This window comes from Phoenix dactylifera, unplaced genomic scaffold (assembly GCF_009389715.1).
Source record: "Phoenix dactylifera cultivar Barhee BC4 unplaced genomic scaffold, palm_55x_up_171113_PBpolish2nd_filt_p 000097F, whole genome shotgun sequence".
In the NCBI taxonomy this organism is placed as follows: Eukaryota; Viridiplantae; Streptophyta; class Magnoliopsida; order Arecales; family Arecaceae; genus Phoenix; species Phoenix dactylifera.
The window spans coordinates 1,436,695-1,453,532 of NW_024067681.1; the positions used below are offsets into that span (position 1 = coordinate 1,436,695).

The 16,838-nt window shown below is 38.6% G+C and overlaps 1 protein-coding gene across 1 annotated transcript; it reads left to right on the plus strand.

Moving 5' to 3' along the window:
* Nucleotides 1–1,543: 1,543 nt before the first annotated feature.
* Nucleotides 1,544–6,662, plus strand: LOC103704959. The gene is made up of 2 exons (XM_008788502.4): nucleotides 1,544–2,109; nucleotides 4,916–6,662. Exons 1-2 carry the CDS (start codon nucleotides 1,720–1,722, stop codon nucleotides 5,003–5,005), a joined length of 480 nt encoding a protein of 159 aa, XP_008786724.1. The 5' UTR covers nucleotides 1,544–1,719; the 3' UTR covers nucleotides 5,006–6,662.
* Nucleotides 6,663–16,838: the final 10,176 nt, after the last annotated feature.

Below are 16,838 nucleotides of genomic sequence, written 5' to 3' on the forward strand. Positions count from 1 at the left end.
TCGGGAGGAAGAACACATGCCAAGCGCATGCAATTTTGTTTTTGTTTTTCCTTCTCTTTTGGGCCACACTCTTTCCAATTGGGCTGGTTAAATAGACCAGGCCCAGTTCACTAGAAGGCTGGGTTTTACAATAGGGTAGTCATCCAAATAAGAGTCTTCTCAAAATCTGATACATTTTCCTTGTCCAAAAGAAAAGTTATACAACACCAGAATGGTTAAAGGATTCTACAAATATCCTTCCGCAAGGTGGCAAGGATCTAAAATTGTTGATGCCTCATCTTAAATCTTTGTCTGTTATAAGACCTTTTTTATTGCTCTCTGCCAAAAGCTTCTTTGTGTGAATGTTATTTCCAACTCCATTTTATTAGTAGTGCTTGTTTAAGTACTTTGATATTCTCGATGCCTATGATCCCTCCTCTTTTTATTTGCATAACACCAAAAAAGCTCTTCTAATACTATCTTTATGTTTCACAGCCAGCTTGGTAGTTTGAATTTTCTACAACTTCAAAATCTGTGCAAAAATTTACAGCAGCTTTAAAAACTGTGCATTAATTATTGCTAGTTTGATTTTTTTCGTGAGAAATTATTGAAGTTTTTATTTTAAAAAAATTAAATTTTAAAAACTACACAGTATACAACCTAGTGATACATATTTAAGAAATTAGACAAAGCAAGAAAACTATCTGCTGCATACTAGTACAAATGAATACTATGTTCTGAAAACTATATACTGATTTATTTAGAAGTATCTATTGACTTGTTAGGTGATTAATTCGCTTAATGTATATCACGTAGCTATATAGTGTATACTGCCAAAAAATATATTTTAGAAATTGTGTATCAATTTATTTAAAAGTGTGTATCAGATCACTACTAAGCATATATCAAAGAGGCTTATAATATATATCAGGAAGTCAATGGGTATTTATATAGTGTGCACTAGTGAATATGATTTTCGGAAATTACATATCAATTTGTTTGAAGATGTGCATTAAGTTACTAAATAACTAATTTGCTAAGTATGTATTATCTGGTCGTGTAGTATGTACTAGTAAATACTATATTCTAAAAACTATATATTAATTTATCTAGATACGTGTATTAGCTTGCTAGATAATTAATTTGCTTAGTGTGCATCATCTAGCTATGCAGTATGTACCGGTAAAAAAAATGTTCGGAAAAAAAAAAAAGTCTTTAACTTTTAGATTTCATTCTTTAAGATTTGTACTAGATGAAATATGATAAAATAAAATTTCTGTCCGATAATTTTTTTTCCATGGTGGCCGCTTCCTATGACTTCTGCTCCAAATCTACGCATTCACTGAACCAAGGCGATCACTGCCGTTTGTTCACGACTCTCAAAGATGTCGAGTGCCTCAATAGCAATCAGCTTCCCCTGCAGAAACTGGGGCCCACACACTGTGATCAATGAGAACACGGGAGACACGAGCTAACGAAGTTCAACACGTGGGAGATAGCCCCACCGCCTCCACCCACAGTGTCCCAACGGCTACATTCGCCGCCTCCGGCCAAAATAATTCCTCAAGTGTCATCAAGAAAAAAATATTCCCTCACAGTCGCCCCCCGACACGCTCCAACGGTCGCCTCGGATCTAACTCCTACAAATCCGCAACACCCCGCCCTCTCTCTCCGTTATCTCGTATCCATCCCCTTTGTCGTCCCTCTCTTTCTCCGACTCTTTCCAAATCTGTAACCCTCATGGAGACTGAGGCCAAAACCTCGTGTACGACGGTCGAGAACGTCACCAGGGCGTCCTCCGACGAGCTCCTCCGCAAGTTCGCCGAGCTGGACGCCGACCCGCCGGTGCGCTCATCCCGCCCGTCGGTCCGCCTCCCCATCGTCCGCCGGAATCGGTCGAGGCGGGTGATGTCCGGCCTCGCCGCCCGGGACCTCGCTACCGGCGGCGCCGAAACCCCCAGCACGAGGAGGAGGAGGAGCGGAGGCCTGGCCGAGTGGAAGGCCCTCCTACCCCCAACCGCTTCCTCCAGACGGTCGGCGTCGCTGCTCCGGCGGATGGGGATCGGGCGGTCGGAGATCGGGCCGGGGGACGCCGTCGGACTAAAGCTCCTCCTGGCCGCGTTGGAGAAGGTGAGCTCAGTGCATCTCGTGCGATTTATTTATTTCTTTTTCAGTAGCTGATTAAACGGTCAGGATGGCGAGTCGCAGCAGATTATCGCCATCCGATAGGTCCCTCTACTTTGCTATCATCTCGAAGAGAGGAGCACCAGGTCAGGTAAGCCATGGAGGATTGAACGCAGAGCCGGACGGGACCCGTAGGCTTCATGAGTTTCTGTCAGGCAGGGTACAGTCTTCCAGGCTTGGTCTACTTCCAGAAAAATTATATCCCACGGCACAACAGGTGGCCAATCATAGCTGGTTGTTCCTAACAGTGCATCAAGATAAATATTTGATAAATAAAATTTAAAAAAATAAGCAGCTGTGATTGATGGCATTTACGGCCATATAGTGTATGCCATGTAGGATATAATTTCTCTGACTTGTATGACTTTAGACTTGCTGAACTTTTGCAAATTACTTTGTTAACCTTAATGGTATGTTTGGATTGGATAAGATTAGATAGTTTTAATTCTGAGAACTTATTTGAATAATTCTGTAAGATTGAAGTAGATTTTCTATTGGATCATAAATTATACAATCTATTTAACTAAGATCTAATTGACCCAATCCTTCTCCAACTCAATAATTGCGAGAAAAAGAAAAAAAAAAAATCCCATCTAAGGTCTTTTATTTTCATCTTGCAGTCTAACAAACTCATAGATGGATGGAATTTAGACAAATCTAGAAAAAAAATCTTTAGAAAAAAAAAAGGGTTGAGCAGACTAATAAGCTCGATTTCTATAGAAAATCTAGCCTAATCCTGCTAGATTTTCCAATCAAGCTCTAAAGGTTATGAATATTGACAGTGATATTCATCCTAGAATCTCATTTGCATATATTTGGAATGTCAATACCATACGTAATTTTCAGTACCCATAGAGCATATTAAATATCAATTTCACTACCAATCTGGTACATCATTTGGTACCTGTTCACATCCTAAATTCAACTTATGATTAACTATGTTGCATTGACCACGATTGTGGGAACAATTTATGCATGAATATATATAGAAATAAAAATTGATTACTTATTATTTATACAAGAGGCTATTTGTGGGTAGTTTATTGTTAGAAGTAACACTTTAAAGAAAATTATCAAGACACAGGGAACCCATTCGTAGGAACAACCACCGAAATAACTTCTTTTCTTGTAGTAACTCAAGAAAAGGACTTCATTGGGATCTCTTACTCTCTACAACAACGATTATAAAACCCAACTATTGCAACCATGTATTCTAGGATTAGGATTAAGCATCCAAATTTTAAAAAACCTACTATGGATCATCTTTTGGTTCTCTTAAATTTTTTATCTTAGCGCTCAATTAGTTTGTATTATAAATATTTAGCATTCATTCCTTGTGTAATGGATATATTGTATCATATATCCTTCCCCTTGTTTCTATATCAACCATTATTCTTGTGCAAGGATAGCTATTATTATGATAATTATGACTATGATGATGGTTATTTTCTGTAGGTGATGGCAGTTCTTATTTTAGAGGTGATTACTCTTATATGAGTGATGATTTTGATATGTGAGTGAAAATTATAACAAGATGTTAAAGAATTTATCGAAGTTAATGGAGGAAAACCCACCACTTCTCTCATCGATCATAGCACGATCTTCATTGACCAATCCAGATTGTTTTCTAGTGAAAAGAGTGCCCAGACCTTTTTAATACAAGAAGAACTGTGGTTTCAAGCCAAGCCAGACCTACTTATTTATGTTTAAATCAATTTACATTTTATTTGGAATATGATTACATGAATTCTTGAAGGTCTGCTCGATAGAAATGGTCAGATTCTTTCTTTTTAATTTTTGGTAGGAAAATTGGGACAAACTACAAGAAAATTACAGTCTCTACGTGGATGCACCCTGGGCATTAGCTAGGACCTTGAAAGAATCAACAAAGGAAAACTTTTCAAGTTAGGGAGTAGGAAATAATTAGATTCAGTGCCTAACAATAGTGGTATAGTTTGATCCCTAGATGAACCAAATTTGCACCCTCTGATCTCGAGACTAGAGTCAATGACTACATGACAAATTTAGTTACTAATGGCTTGTTTTGCATTGTTGTTGTTTTTTGTTTTTGTTTCTCCACAAATTAACGAAATCCCACATAGAGTTTAATGTTGAAGATAGTATTTGCGCTAAGCCTCTATTGTTCATTCCTTTGAATTTCATTCTTCTTGGTAAGTTTGCTACAAAAGGTTCATAGATTCTATAAACAATTTTAAAAACAAAATATTTTCATTTCACATGTTCGTTCTGTCTGATTAATTTTTCTTCTTAGTTTTCTGAAAATAGAAGCAAAGCAAAAGCAATGCCCTATGGGCTCTATGCAATTAGTTTCATAGAGTCAGAACAGAATCATGCCTCGTCTATTTGATTTTAAATTATTTTTTTTAAAATATTAATTAACAAAAGTGAGTTGGAAACACTCTTCTAGAATTCGGAAAGAAAGTTTTAATTTGTGGATTCAACAAAGCTGTGTAAAGCAACATCTAAACCATCCGGTAAAAAATAGATGCACACTACTTATGTGATTCCTATATGATATGAAAATAACTACTGGCTTTGTGATTCTTAAATCTTAGTCAATTAGGAAGGTTGGTGCTATTCCTGCAGAATACCACAAATAATGCCTCATTATATCATATGCTTACAAGAAAATTATCTTTGCATTTATTTTTTACCATTTCTATGCATAAACTCTTTACATCTTCACCAGTTTTCTAATATGATCATATGCTTTCTTCATTTTTATTTTCAGACATGGTGTAAGACGATGGAAGGTGCATCAAAGATGTTTGTCGAGAAGCATTGTAATAAGCATGTTCGCCTGATAAGTGATATCGTGTAGAAGAGCAAAGCTGTTGCCTTCCCTATCTTCCCCACATTCATTACGAATTTTTCAAATAAAACAAAGCAATAGGTAAATTGGTAAACCTACCCTTTAGACATAAATAGAGTGTGAAAATTCTACGACAGTTTGTAGCCTATTGATGCATGATTTCGAGAAATATAGGCTCTTCTTATTGTCATTTTTTTTCTGGATAGCCACTCTTCCAAACATCATCAAAGAGCATATGTAATTCTGTAACCAAAAAAAAGGTATCTTGTAATTACTTATTTATTGGATTCATTATTAATTTCCTAGCTATTATCATCTATGCATTCATAAGATTGCTATGTCACCTAATCTTAAAAATGAACATATGATGTACATGCTACAAGAACAATTGTGAAAGAGTGGTACAACAGCAACACGAGTGTATCACATAATAAAACTGGACAACTAATGTTCAAGTTTTGATTGCTTTAAACAAAGGGGCTTGAGAATTGATTCTAAGGTCAAGTCAAACCCTCCCCTTGTTGTTCACAGATGAAAATTTGTAGGTTTGATTTGTCCTTTGGATCAGGATTGAGCATATAAGTTTGTGGAACTTGTTAGGTCTAGAGTCACAGAGGCCTAGCAAAACTCTTCTTTGCTTGGTGGGTTAGTAAATGAAGTTATAAGAGCACAAACTACACATTAAGAGCACAAACTAAATTGGCTGACTACATACCTACAACTTTGCTCACAGTTCATTTTCTGATTCATAAGTTGTGGCAGGTAATCTTCTCTATTTCTTTAGGATTTGTGATGGTTGAAGAAAATTGAGGATTGATCGCTATTGAGAATTGATTCTAAGGTCAAGTCAAACCCTCCCCTTGATTGAGCCATAATGGTTCACAGATGAAAATTTATAGGCTTGATTTGTCCTTTGGATCGGGATTGAGCATATAAGTTTGTGGAACTTGTTAGGTCTAGAGTCACAGAGGCCTAGCAAAACTCTTCTTTGCTTGGTGGGTTAGTAAATGAAGTTATAAGAGCACAAACTACGCATTAAAACAACTTTGCTCACAGTTCATTTTCTGATTCACAGTTCTTTACTATTAATACAGGAATACGACTGAACCCTCAACTTTGTTTATCTTGATTTAGAGTTTATGATTGTTTTTTTTTTCTGAGTGTTTTTCTTCATATAACATCATGAATTGTCATATATTTGCGAAAAACACATTATGTTATTAATATTTATATAATGATGTAGGAAATCCATAATAATTCAAATAGAACACTATATTTGTTAGCTCCATTACCTCTTTGCTCACTTATGTAAGCATAACCCTTAGGGAATCATATGAAAATATTAAGTTGATATGCAGCTTTTCTAAATAAAAACTAAGCCAAAACATAGAACAAGTTGTCTTTTCATACTGATGGTAAGTTTATCAATCAGGCTTTATCTTAGTTATTTAAATCATTATGGATTTTCCTGGATCATCCTGTAAGCATGAGTAAGGGAGGATATTTTTCATGAATACAGTACAGGGCATTTAAATGCAAGAAATAATTTTTTGATTAAATAAAATTATATTTATGTTTCTTCCCTTAATTTTGTCCGCGCATTACATGGTCATCTCCATTATTGTATATGGCATCTAATGATTGAGCAATCAACGTTATTGCAGCACATTTTCGTAAAGCTTTATGTGATAGTGATTTGGAAAAAGGGATGTTATTGATCATGAACATATGTTTGCCAATCGAGTAACATAACTATCCAACATGTGGCTGGTCTGTGAAAGCCTAGCCCTTTTGGTGTGTAAATGACCAAGCGTGGTCATTTGAACGAGTTTATTTTGGGCATGGCCTAGCATTCATAGCCCGACCTGGTGTCTAGATTAGAGCCCAAAGGCCTATTTCCACACAAAAAAAAATAGTCTTAAACTTAGCATGTGTGGGGAGAAGGCTGACTCCCGATGGGAAATTAATGGTGTCCTCCCTCTTCTTCATCTCGATCACAGTCCACCACCGCTGGATGCCATGGCTGAACGCTTCCGAGAGCCAAGAAAGATCCCAAAGATCTTGATGGAAGGCAAAATAGATTGTCCTGCTCTAGCATGGAACCACCCAATTCCTGACGAGCAGACCCCAGAGCCGAACGGCCCCCCGAGCAAGTAATGATGTCCTGGGCCTGAGCTTGGGGCGCCATGCAGTATCGACCAAGAGCCGAAGAGGCCTCGTCGATCGTTTGCAGGAAATGACATTCCGAGCTCGAGCTCGGAGTGCCCTACAGTGTTGACCAAGAGCCGAAAAGGCCCCATCGACCGTTTGCAAGAAATGACGTCCTGGGCTCGAGCTCGGGGCCCCCTGCAGAGTCGACCAAGAGCCGAAGAGGCCCCGTCGACCGTTCACCAAAGACGTCTCGGGCTCAAGCTTGAAGCGCCCTGTTGAATCCATCAAGAGTCGAAGAGGCCCCTGCGACCGCATGTATCTATAATGACATCGGCCCCCTCAACCACAGGCAAGGCCGACCTCGGACCCCACCAAAGGACGAGCTGACCTCGGCCAGAGAAAGACCGAGCCGAACTCGCCCAAGCGCCGAGCCGACCTCAGCGCTTACCAAGCTGACCTCGTCAAGCGTATACTGCAGCCTCTAAGCCTCCCTGACCTCGCCCGCGGCCGTATCCACATGCGTGCCCACATACATCGCAACCTCACTGTACCATGCTTTGCTTGCTGACCATACTAGACGTGTCAACTAGGGACCTTGCTTTGCTGCCCCAGCTATACCCTGCCACACCTGTCAATGCCATGCTGTCCACAAGGACTGCCCAAATCGTGTGCCTCAAGCAAGCCTTGATTGCACGCTACCTGGCTAATGCCATCTCCTCCCATGATGAGGACGGACCATACCTCCGCCACCTAGGCACCTTTGCAAGAACTATAAATAGCCCACATCAAGTAACTTCTAAAGACATTTGAACCAATTAAGATCCACTCTAACTTAAGCATCGGAGGGCCTGACCGAAATCAGCCGTTAAGGCTTTGTAGAGGGTCCCCAGAGCGCAGGAGGCGCTATCCTTTCTCTGTCTCGGCCGAAGGCTCCCCTTACTTCTCTGGCGTGGTCACCCTCAGGCCAGATTTCAACCACAACATATCTCTTAATTAATCCTCCTCCGCCAATTTCTTGGTCTTTGGAGCTTGAATTCTGACTAAATCATCAGATTTTTATTGAGAGATATGATGTCCTCTTTCCTTATTCATAAAGATCTAACCTGCATCTTCTTTTTAGGCCATATTCCCCACCAGCGCCCATTGCTGGAGCCCTCGACAGATCTTCTGTGCTGGTAGAAGGCGGTGGCTAGAGTCCCAGCCATTGGAAACCTTGGATCCTCTAGTTTCGAACTGAAAATCCTATCCGGATAGACCATTTTCTGGCTGATTTCCTCACCGCCGGCCATTTGTTATTGCCGGCCGTTGCTCATGGTGGCTAATAGCTGGTCCTCCGGCTAGTAGTCACCACCCATGAGCTTCCCCTTCCTCTATTGGAGAGAGAGAGAGAGGTTTGGTTCTCTCTCTTTCCAACTTTCTCCCTTCATGGTGTCTCTCTCTTTTGTCTTTCTTGGGTTTTGTTGGATCCTAGAGACGGGCTCCTTCTCAATGACTTTGGCTGACACTAGTGAAGGGGATTTGACCCATGGCCGCTGAACAGTAAAGGAAATTTCCTTCTGACACGACACACTTGGCTACGGAACCAACCTCTCAAGAGTCCCTTCCCACTGCTTTTGTGGGAGGATATGTGCGGACGTATGTTTAGTCTCACTTTGGTTATTCGCTGAATAGATCTTGGATACTTATACAGGATCAAGGAACATAAATAATTCCTTTCGGTTAGCTATTTTAGGTGAGGTCCTGAATTGTTACAAATGACATCAGAGCGGACTCGGCCCATAACTTATGTAGACTATAGATAATGCATGTAGCGTGGATCCATTAAGGCTGACCATGGACCGATTGTCGTGTTTGTGATTAAATTTGAATGAATTTGAACCCTTAGCCTGACGAGGACATCAGGACTTAAACGGAGAGAGTATGTGAGGATCCGTGCGGGCGTATATTTAGTCTCACATCGGTTATTTGCTAGGTAAATCTTGGATACTTATACATGATCAAAAAATCCAAATAATACTTTTCGACTAGCTATTGTGGGGGAGATTTTGGATTGTTACATTTTGGCTATGTTAAGGCACCCCTCTGAATCGATAGCAAGCTTCTTCGGCAAGTTTTATAATGAAGGGGATTCGGTTTTCTTCTACCATGAGCCCAAAAAGGCAATGAAGAACTATTACGCATGACCGATATGCTAAATGGAATTTTGATAGGGAATGAACAGGACAGAGTCATTTGGAGGTGGAGAGCTCCTCCAACGTATTCACTGTCAAAAAAAAATTATATTTTCCTTAGTCACGGGGGCAAAACATCCTTCATCACAAAGATCCTATGCCTGCCCACTGACGAGGCGTCAATGGAGAGTCTCTGGACCACCGGGAGAAAAAAAAGCAAATGGGAAAGCCGGAAAGGTGGCCTTATCGTGCCTGATTCCATCGACATGCATGGTGGACCCTACGGAAGCAAAGTTTGGAAACAAAGGAACCAAAGAGTCTCTCACAGGGAAGCTACCTCTCCAAGCATGGTTTCCCAGCAAGCAGTTTTCTTATTGAAATGCTGGACTGCATATTATCATGGCAAATACGAATCCGCCATTTGCAGAGATGCTGGGAAAACTAAATCCCGAGACATGAAATTGCGAAGAGAGGCGGCCTTCGCTCCACCGCCCTGGATTTGGACGAGGGCTTCCTTTTCTTCCCCTCTGGGACCACCTTTCTATTTCATCATAGTCTGCCACTGGTGTTTTTTTATTTCGATCATACTTTTTCCTCTTTACCCCGAGCCAATGCATGCACTCCTCTGGCTCTTCGTCAACGTGACCATGCACTCCCATGGCTCTTTCTATATATGACTACTCATTTCAATAAAGTACTTGGTGGTAATGCATTCCTTTGAATCAAAAAAAAGAGGGACGGTACTGAAACAACTTTATATTTAACAATCCTTCAAAAAATAAACACGTAATCTAGTGGCTGGGTGGAGCATATTTCTATGCACATTCCTAGATCATGGCTTTAAAGGTGCATTAGGTGGACAGAGTAAGTGGAGAGTTATCTGTTCAAATAACCCTCCAAGTTATTCTTCCACTTATCTCTATAACCGAATGTCAGCAAGTAATTTATTTCTCTTCTACACTAGAGGGGATAACCCTCCAAGTTATCCCTTATATTGTAACAAAATAAAGTGGTGCTCAAAAAATTGGTTGGATCCGAAGGCAAGGCAAAGGATCTGATACAAATCCCCTCTTGAAGAACATCTAGAGACTAGCAAGGGAGGTCACTCCTTTTTCTTTTGAAGCAAGTCTAGCGAAAGATAAATAGAGCTGTGAATTAGGTAGCCTTCTATACGGCAGAGCATTCGGGCGATGTGTTGTGGACCGACTTGGTGCCAATACCCAGGGCATTTGAGGACATCTTGCTTTTTAATTTTTTTTAATGTGTTCATACTAGAATGGTGTGAACCACCCATCCTAACAAAAAAGAAAAAAAGATGATATTATTGGTCAGAAAGAGAGGCAGTTCTTCCATGCTTAGCGAGTAAGATACAATCTAGTTTATTCTTCTAAAAAAGCTTTAGATTGGAATCCAACAGCTGCCGAGCCAAAAGAATAAGAAAGAAGGTAGGAAGGCGTCTCTTTGTGGATGTCTCTCTCATCTTTCTTTCCCAATAGGAAAGTGGCCAATCAAATCCATATATCTAAATTAGATTACAAGAGTATCTATGTGTCACCACCAGCCACGTCCTCAGCAATATCATCTTTCACCTTCTTCATGACCACTGCCTTTCTACCACCTCTGTATCGATGAGCAACGTCTATACTGATGCGTGGAGCTGTAGTAAAATCTACCCTCACTCCTCGATTGGGCAAAACCTAGAATCATGCACAAATCCTCAGGGGTTGTCATGACCTCAACATCGTTTATTGTGATTACTTTTTGAGCAGGGAACAAAATCTTAACATATTTTTTTTGGCTAAAGAAATCTTACATAAAGCTCGGGTATGTGCAAAAAGCATATGAAACCCATCTCTCATTGGTCACCTCTAAGCATCAGTTACCGAGTACACAAGTCGTGCGACCCCAAATTGTCAACTACATTGTCAATTAACAAATTGTACGAATCCAATTTAATAGTAAAATAAATTGGCCATGAAGACAGGTGCATGGTAATCGAACACATGTATCCTATATTTGAACATAATATTATCATTGCATAAGTGAACATAATATTATCACTACATAATTGAACATTCATAGACATAGTGTAGGTAAAAATTTCATTGCATGATAATTGAACACACGTCCTGCATAATTGAACATCCATACATTGGTAAAAATTTTATTGCATGATAATTGAACACACGTCCTACATAATGACCATTTCATTGTAATTTTCACTTGTTATTATAGAATATTACAATTTTGCTTATTTACGACAATAATGAGAGCACAAAATTTAAAATAGTATAAATAATAATAAAAGTAATATCAAATTAGTTATCATGCTTTACCATATATAAAGTAATTAAAAGCTTAACCATTTATAATAATTATTGCATAATAAGTACTACTTATTATGGTAAGAGATATCATGACATTATATCTACTTATATCATAATATCAAGTTATTTTATAATGATAAAATTACGTTGCTAAGTATTGAATAACAATCCAATTATAGTATAAAATGATAGCACTTTATTCATTATACTTAAGAATTTAAAATTATGATTAGTGTACGTAACATACCACTACATATAAATGTTCTATTAAATATGTTACAACATTATGCAACTAAAACAATTATTATTGTTTAAAAACATCCACAAAGCGACAGACTTCATCCTTCAACATTAACAAATTTCAAGAGGCAGGAACACCAAATATAGAATTGGAATCAAAGTTATACAAGGTGTCATGCTCATTCTAGGAGATCCGAATTCACTTTGTACGCCATTTCCTATCACCAAATCATGCATAGGTGCTTTCTCAATGCTAGAATATGACTAGCTTATATGGTACCGCCATAATTAGTAAAGGATGATTATCTGCATGCTGAGCGCCCGTCAAAAGCCAACCAATCACAGTGCAGGAGTCTTCTTCAAGGGAGGAGGATGTGACTAGATTTCAAAATGATTTTCATGTATTTGAGGCCTTCCCATAACCACACACTACAAAAAAAATGGGGAAATGCTGACTTATATATACCGACGCTAGATAAAAGTGCCGGTAATTTGGCTCCGACACCAAAATTTGTCGACGCTTCTAAGTAGTGTTGGCAGGGATCAAACTAAGACGACGCTCATAAGTATTGGTAACTAGCGACGCTTTCTAAAAACATTGGCAGATTTTTTTTTTCTATACTTACCTTGTCAATGCTTTTATGATGTTTTATAAAACATCGGTAATAAAACTAACGACGCTTATAAGTATCGGTATAGGCAATTAAAAGCGTTGGCAATATCTTTTTTTTTGGTAATAACAGTCGAATATTATTCCAAACTAATTAACTCGGCTGTTTACTAGAATTCAATGTTTAAAACTATAAAAATAATATAGTCATAAAATGATGGAAATAAAATCCACTATTAACATCGTAAATGATATGTTATAACTGGAAAATGGTTTAATACGTAGATATTACACTTGCAGAGAGACCAAGTTGACCAAGGAATTGGATCATCCATCAAACAAATTTCTATTAACATATTAAATACTATAAGATATTTGAAATGGCCATATTCTTCATTAAATGAATAAATTACAAATAAATGCTATAAATATAAAAAAAGAAACAAAATCATTGTATTAAGGTGTTGCCATGCTTTTTAAGGTGATAAGGCCTTGAGTCATGGATCCCTAGTTCCAGCAATCAAATTTTCCTTGAAGTAATTAATTATTAAAATATTAAATATGAAGTAATTACAAAGAAATGCTATAAGTACAAAATAAGAAATAAAAATGTTATGCCAAATTGTTCCCACGATGTTTAACACGGTAGGCTTTTAAGTGACCGGAAGAGAGCGAACATATATAACTGGAAGCATCTTGAATTTTTCGCCCCATTTTCAGACGGACTCAGCCCTTGTTTGGGAGAGCTTTTGAAGGGCCAAAAAGTACTTTCTGGCCCTCCAAAGATACTTTTGGATAAAAAAGGATATTTGGTAAAAATTTCGGGAAGCTGTTTTAGCTTTTCGAGAAAACTGAAAATAGCTTTTTGGAAGAAGCTCCATTTTGGAGCTTTCCGAAAATGCTGTTTTCAACTTTGTCGGGAAGCTATATTTTTGACTCAAATATCCTTATTTAAAAGTTTCTTTTTTCTCCTAAAATTCCCCATCCCACCGCCTCTTCCTCTCTCACCATCCCCTCTCTCTCTCCCTCTCTATCTCCTTCTTCTTCTCAACGCTGAAGTCCGATGAGGAGAGGTGCCGACGGAGGATACCGGAGGTAGAAACCAGCATGAGCGAGGATGGCGGCGAACATTAGGCCACCGGAGTGCCCAGATCTAGTAACATCCCGGTCCGAGGGCAAGGAGGAAACAGAGAGGAGGGGGTTCTCGGAACGAGTGAGCTATCGGGGGTTTTCATAGCCTTCTCCGGGGAAGAAAGGGAGAAAACAGACAAATCCCGCACAACCGCCGCGAAGCCGCAGGGGTCGTCGTCGATTTGGAGGCAGAGGATGCCGCCTGAGTAGACGGATAGACAGAGGAGGAGGAGGCGAGGGGGATCATGGTTGGACTCGAGGTTGTCGCTAGCGGTGGCTTGGCAGAGGGGCTGGGATAGGAGGAGGCGGGGGGAGGGGCTGGATGGGAGGAGGGGAGCGGCCGCAGGCTCGGCTGCGGGTATCCCGCGATGCCGCTGGCCTCGGCCGGCTTCTCTCGGCGTGTGTTTTCTCTGTGGAGGAGAGGGCTGACCGCCGCAGGCGTTGCCGGCCTCGGGCTGGCCCTCTCTCGAGCTCTGATCGCCTCCTTACCTCATCGGAGAAGAGGGAGAAGAAGTCAAGAGAAGAGAAGAAGAGGAAAAGGAAAGAAAAAATCGGGAAGAAGAGGAAAGGGAGAAGAAGTCAGAGAAGAGGAAAGGGAGAAGAAGTCAGGAGAAGAGAAGAAGAGGAAAAGAAAAGAAAAAATCGGGAAGAAGAGAAGGAAAAGAAAAAAAAAGAAAGAAAAAGAAAAGAAAAGAAAGAAAAAGAAAAGAAAAGAATAATTTGAGAAATGGTTTAAGAAATTCGAAAGCATATTGTTTCTAAGTTTCAAGAAATAATATTTTCAACAAAGATGACTGTTCCATCAGTATGCCATAACTTATACCAGAGGAACCAAATTTAAGAATTTATGGCTATAGTTTTTAAATATCGATAGTATTTGAACACATAAAAAATAACTGCAGGCACTATGCGAGTGAAATTCACACTCCAAATGACTTTGTCGTTTATGTTATATTATGAAAAATTAATTTACGCTAATAATTATAATATTTATATCTTTATTATTGTATTATACTATAAATATAATATTATATTACATTATATCATGATATATTAATATATTATGTTAAATAATTTAATATTATGTTATATTATAAAAAATTAATTTATGTTAATAATTATAATATTTTATATCTTTATTATTGTATTATACTATAAATATAATATTATATTACATTATATCATAATATATTGAAATGTTATATTAAATAATTTAATATTATATTAAATTATTATCCTATAGTATACAATGTTATAATACTATATTATAATGATATTATATTACATTACAATAATATTATACTATATTATATATTTATGTATTAAGGCATATTATATTTTATTATGTTCTGTTGTATAATACTATATAATATCCTTTATGATCATTTTGTCATATAAAAGTACTTTCTCAGTTTGTTTACCAAACACATATTAAAGTGCTACAACATTTTAGAAATATAGTTACCAAACAGCAAATAGCTTTTTATAAAAGCTCTACTTCAGAAAACACTACTTCCAATTGCTCTACTTTCAATAGCTTTACTGCCAACAGCTCTCCCAAACAGGGCTTCAGACCGTCAGACGTCTTTAAATGGGAACGAGCACATATCAAAGCAATGCGTGTTTTTACTCAAACGGATAGGATGGAAAAAGCACATCTCCCAAAGCATTCCCAACGATGCTGCTTTTTTTTCCCCCCAAACGGACTGAAACGAATGGGACGCGAAAGAGCTTGAATTGATGGGAAGGCGGGTCACGTTGCTTTAAAATTCTTAATTTTAAACCATAACCAGGGTGGGAAGGCTTAAGGCTTAAGGCTTAAGGCTTAAGGCATTACCGGTTTACTTTTTCCTTTCCGGTTTTACCCTTGTTCGAAATTTTTGGACGACATAAAGAGAGAGAAAGCTGGGTAACATACTTTAGGCACCGAATCAAGTTCATATTAATATGCATCGCACTCACCATCAAAGCGCCATCCTTTTGACAATAAGCGGCTCTGAAAGTACCTAGCTGCGCAACGGGAAGAGGATTTTTTTTTTTTTTTATACAACTGGAATAATATTCGGCTCATATGAATGCAACCAACAGAATTAAAAAAAAAAATGATACGAGAATATAAGAGGCTATCCAATCATCAGTACTATATATCTTGCTGTAGACGTGATATTTTTTAAAAAAATATATTAATCTAAAAATTTACGAGGAAAATCTCTGACTACAAATTCAATCAATCGATGATCGTGGCCGACTCTTTCTGATGAAGAATATGATTTGCCCTCATTATATGCCTCGTATGGTATATATATATATATTATGACATATCAAAGATCTGCCGACCCAGCCGGCACTAGTTTGGATGCTCTGCGATTAGCGAAAACTTGGGTGAAGTCGAAATAATACCACCATCCGTTACGACACGTGTCCTTTTTCCGGGAGGGTGCCGAAAGCCAGGGGAACGAGAGAAAGAGAAAAGGGGGAGCGCATGGTTCCCGTGCCACGTTGCGGGTCGGTGGCCAGGCAGGTGCGACCACCGTCTTGCGTCGCCGTCGCTGTGGGCCCCACGCCAAGGGAAGCTCTGGCATTCTCCCGGGATTTTTAAATTCTTTCGCCAGCTGACCCCTCTGCTTTCTCGAAATATTCAAAATACCCTCAGTGGGAGGATTACGCTGCGGGAACAATCAAAATGCCCTCAAAGGCTCAAACCAGTGCATGGAACCCATCAACCCAAACAATCCCTTCAAAGTTGAATTTTTCTTTAGCATATATGCAGATGAAAAAATTGAAACCTAGCTATTTTGTATTCTAGCATTTTTTCACGAGTCAGTATAATACCTTCCATGCTTTTGTTAGACTGAAAATTGCACTTACGGCCTCATTTCTGCTGACTATATTTTTATATCCCTGACAATAGGAGTATGCATCCCTTTGCACTCCAAACAACACCGAACATACAATATAAATGTTAGAGTACTTAATACAATATAATATAATATCAATATATAAATTGGTATGAAAAAATGATTTAATGTATATAAATAAATAAATAAATAATAGCTTAATATTTTAATATCTTGCATAAAGCACATGTAAAATGAAGAAAATTTATTTGCCAGTTAAGATTTTATTCGGCGAACTCTGGCCGTATCTATGGAATTCGGGTCATGGATGGCAATCTCGTAGTAAAAAAAATGGTCTCATCCATTTACGACAGG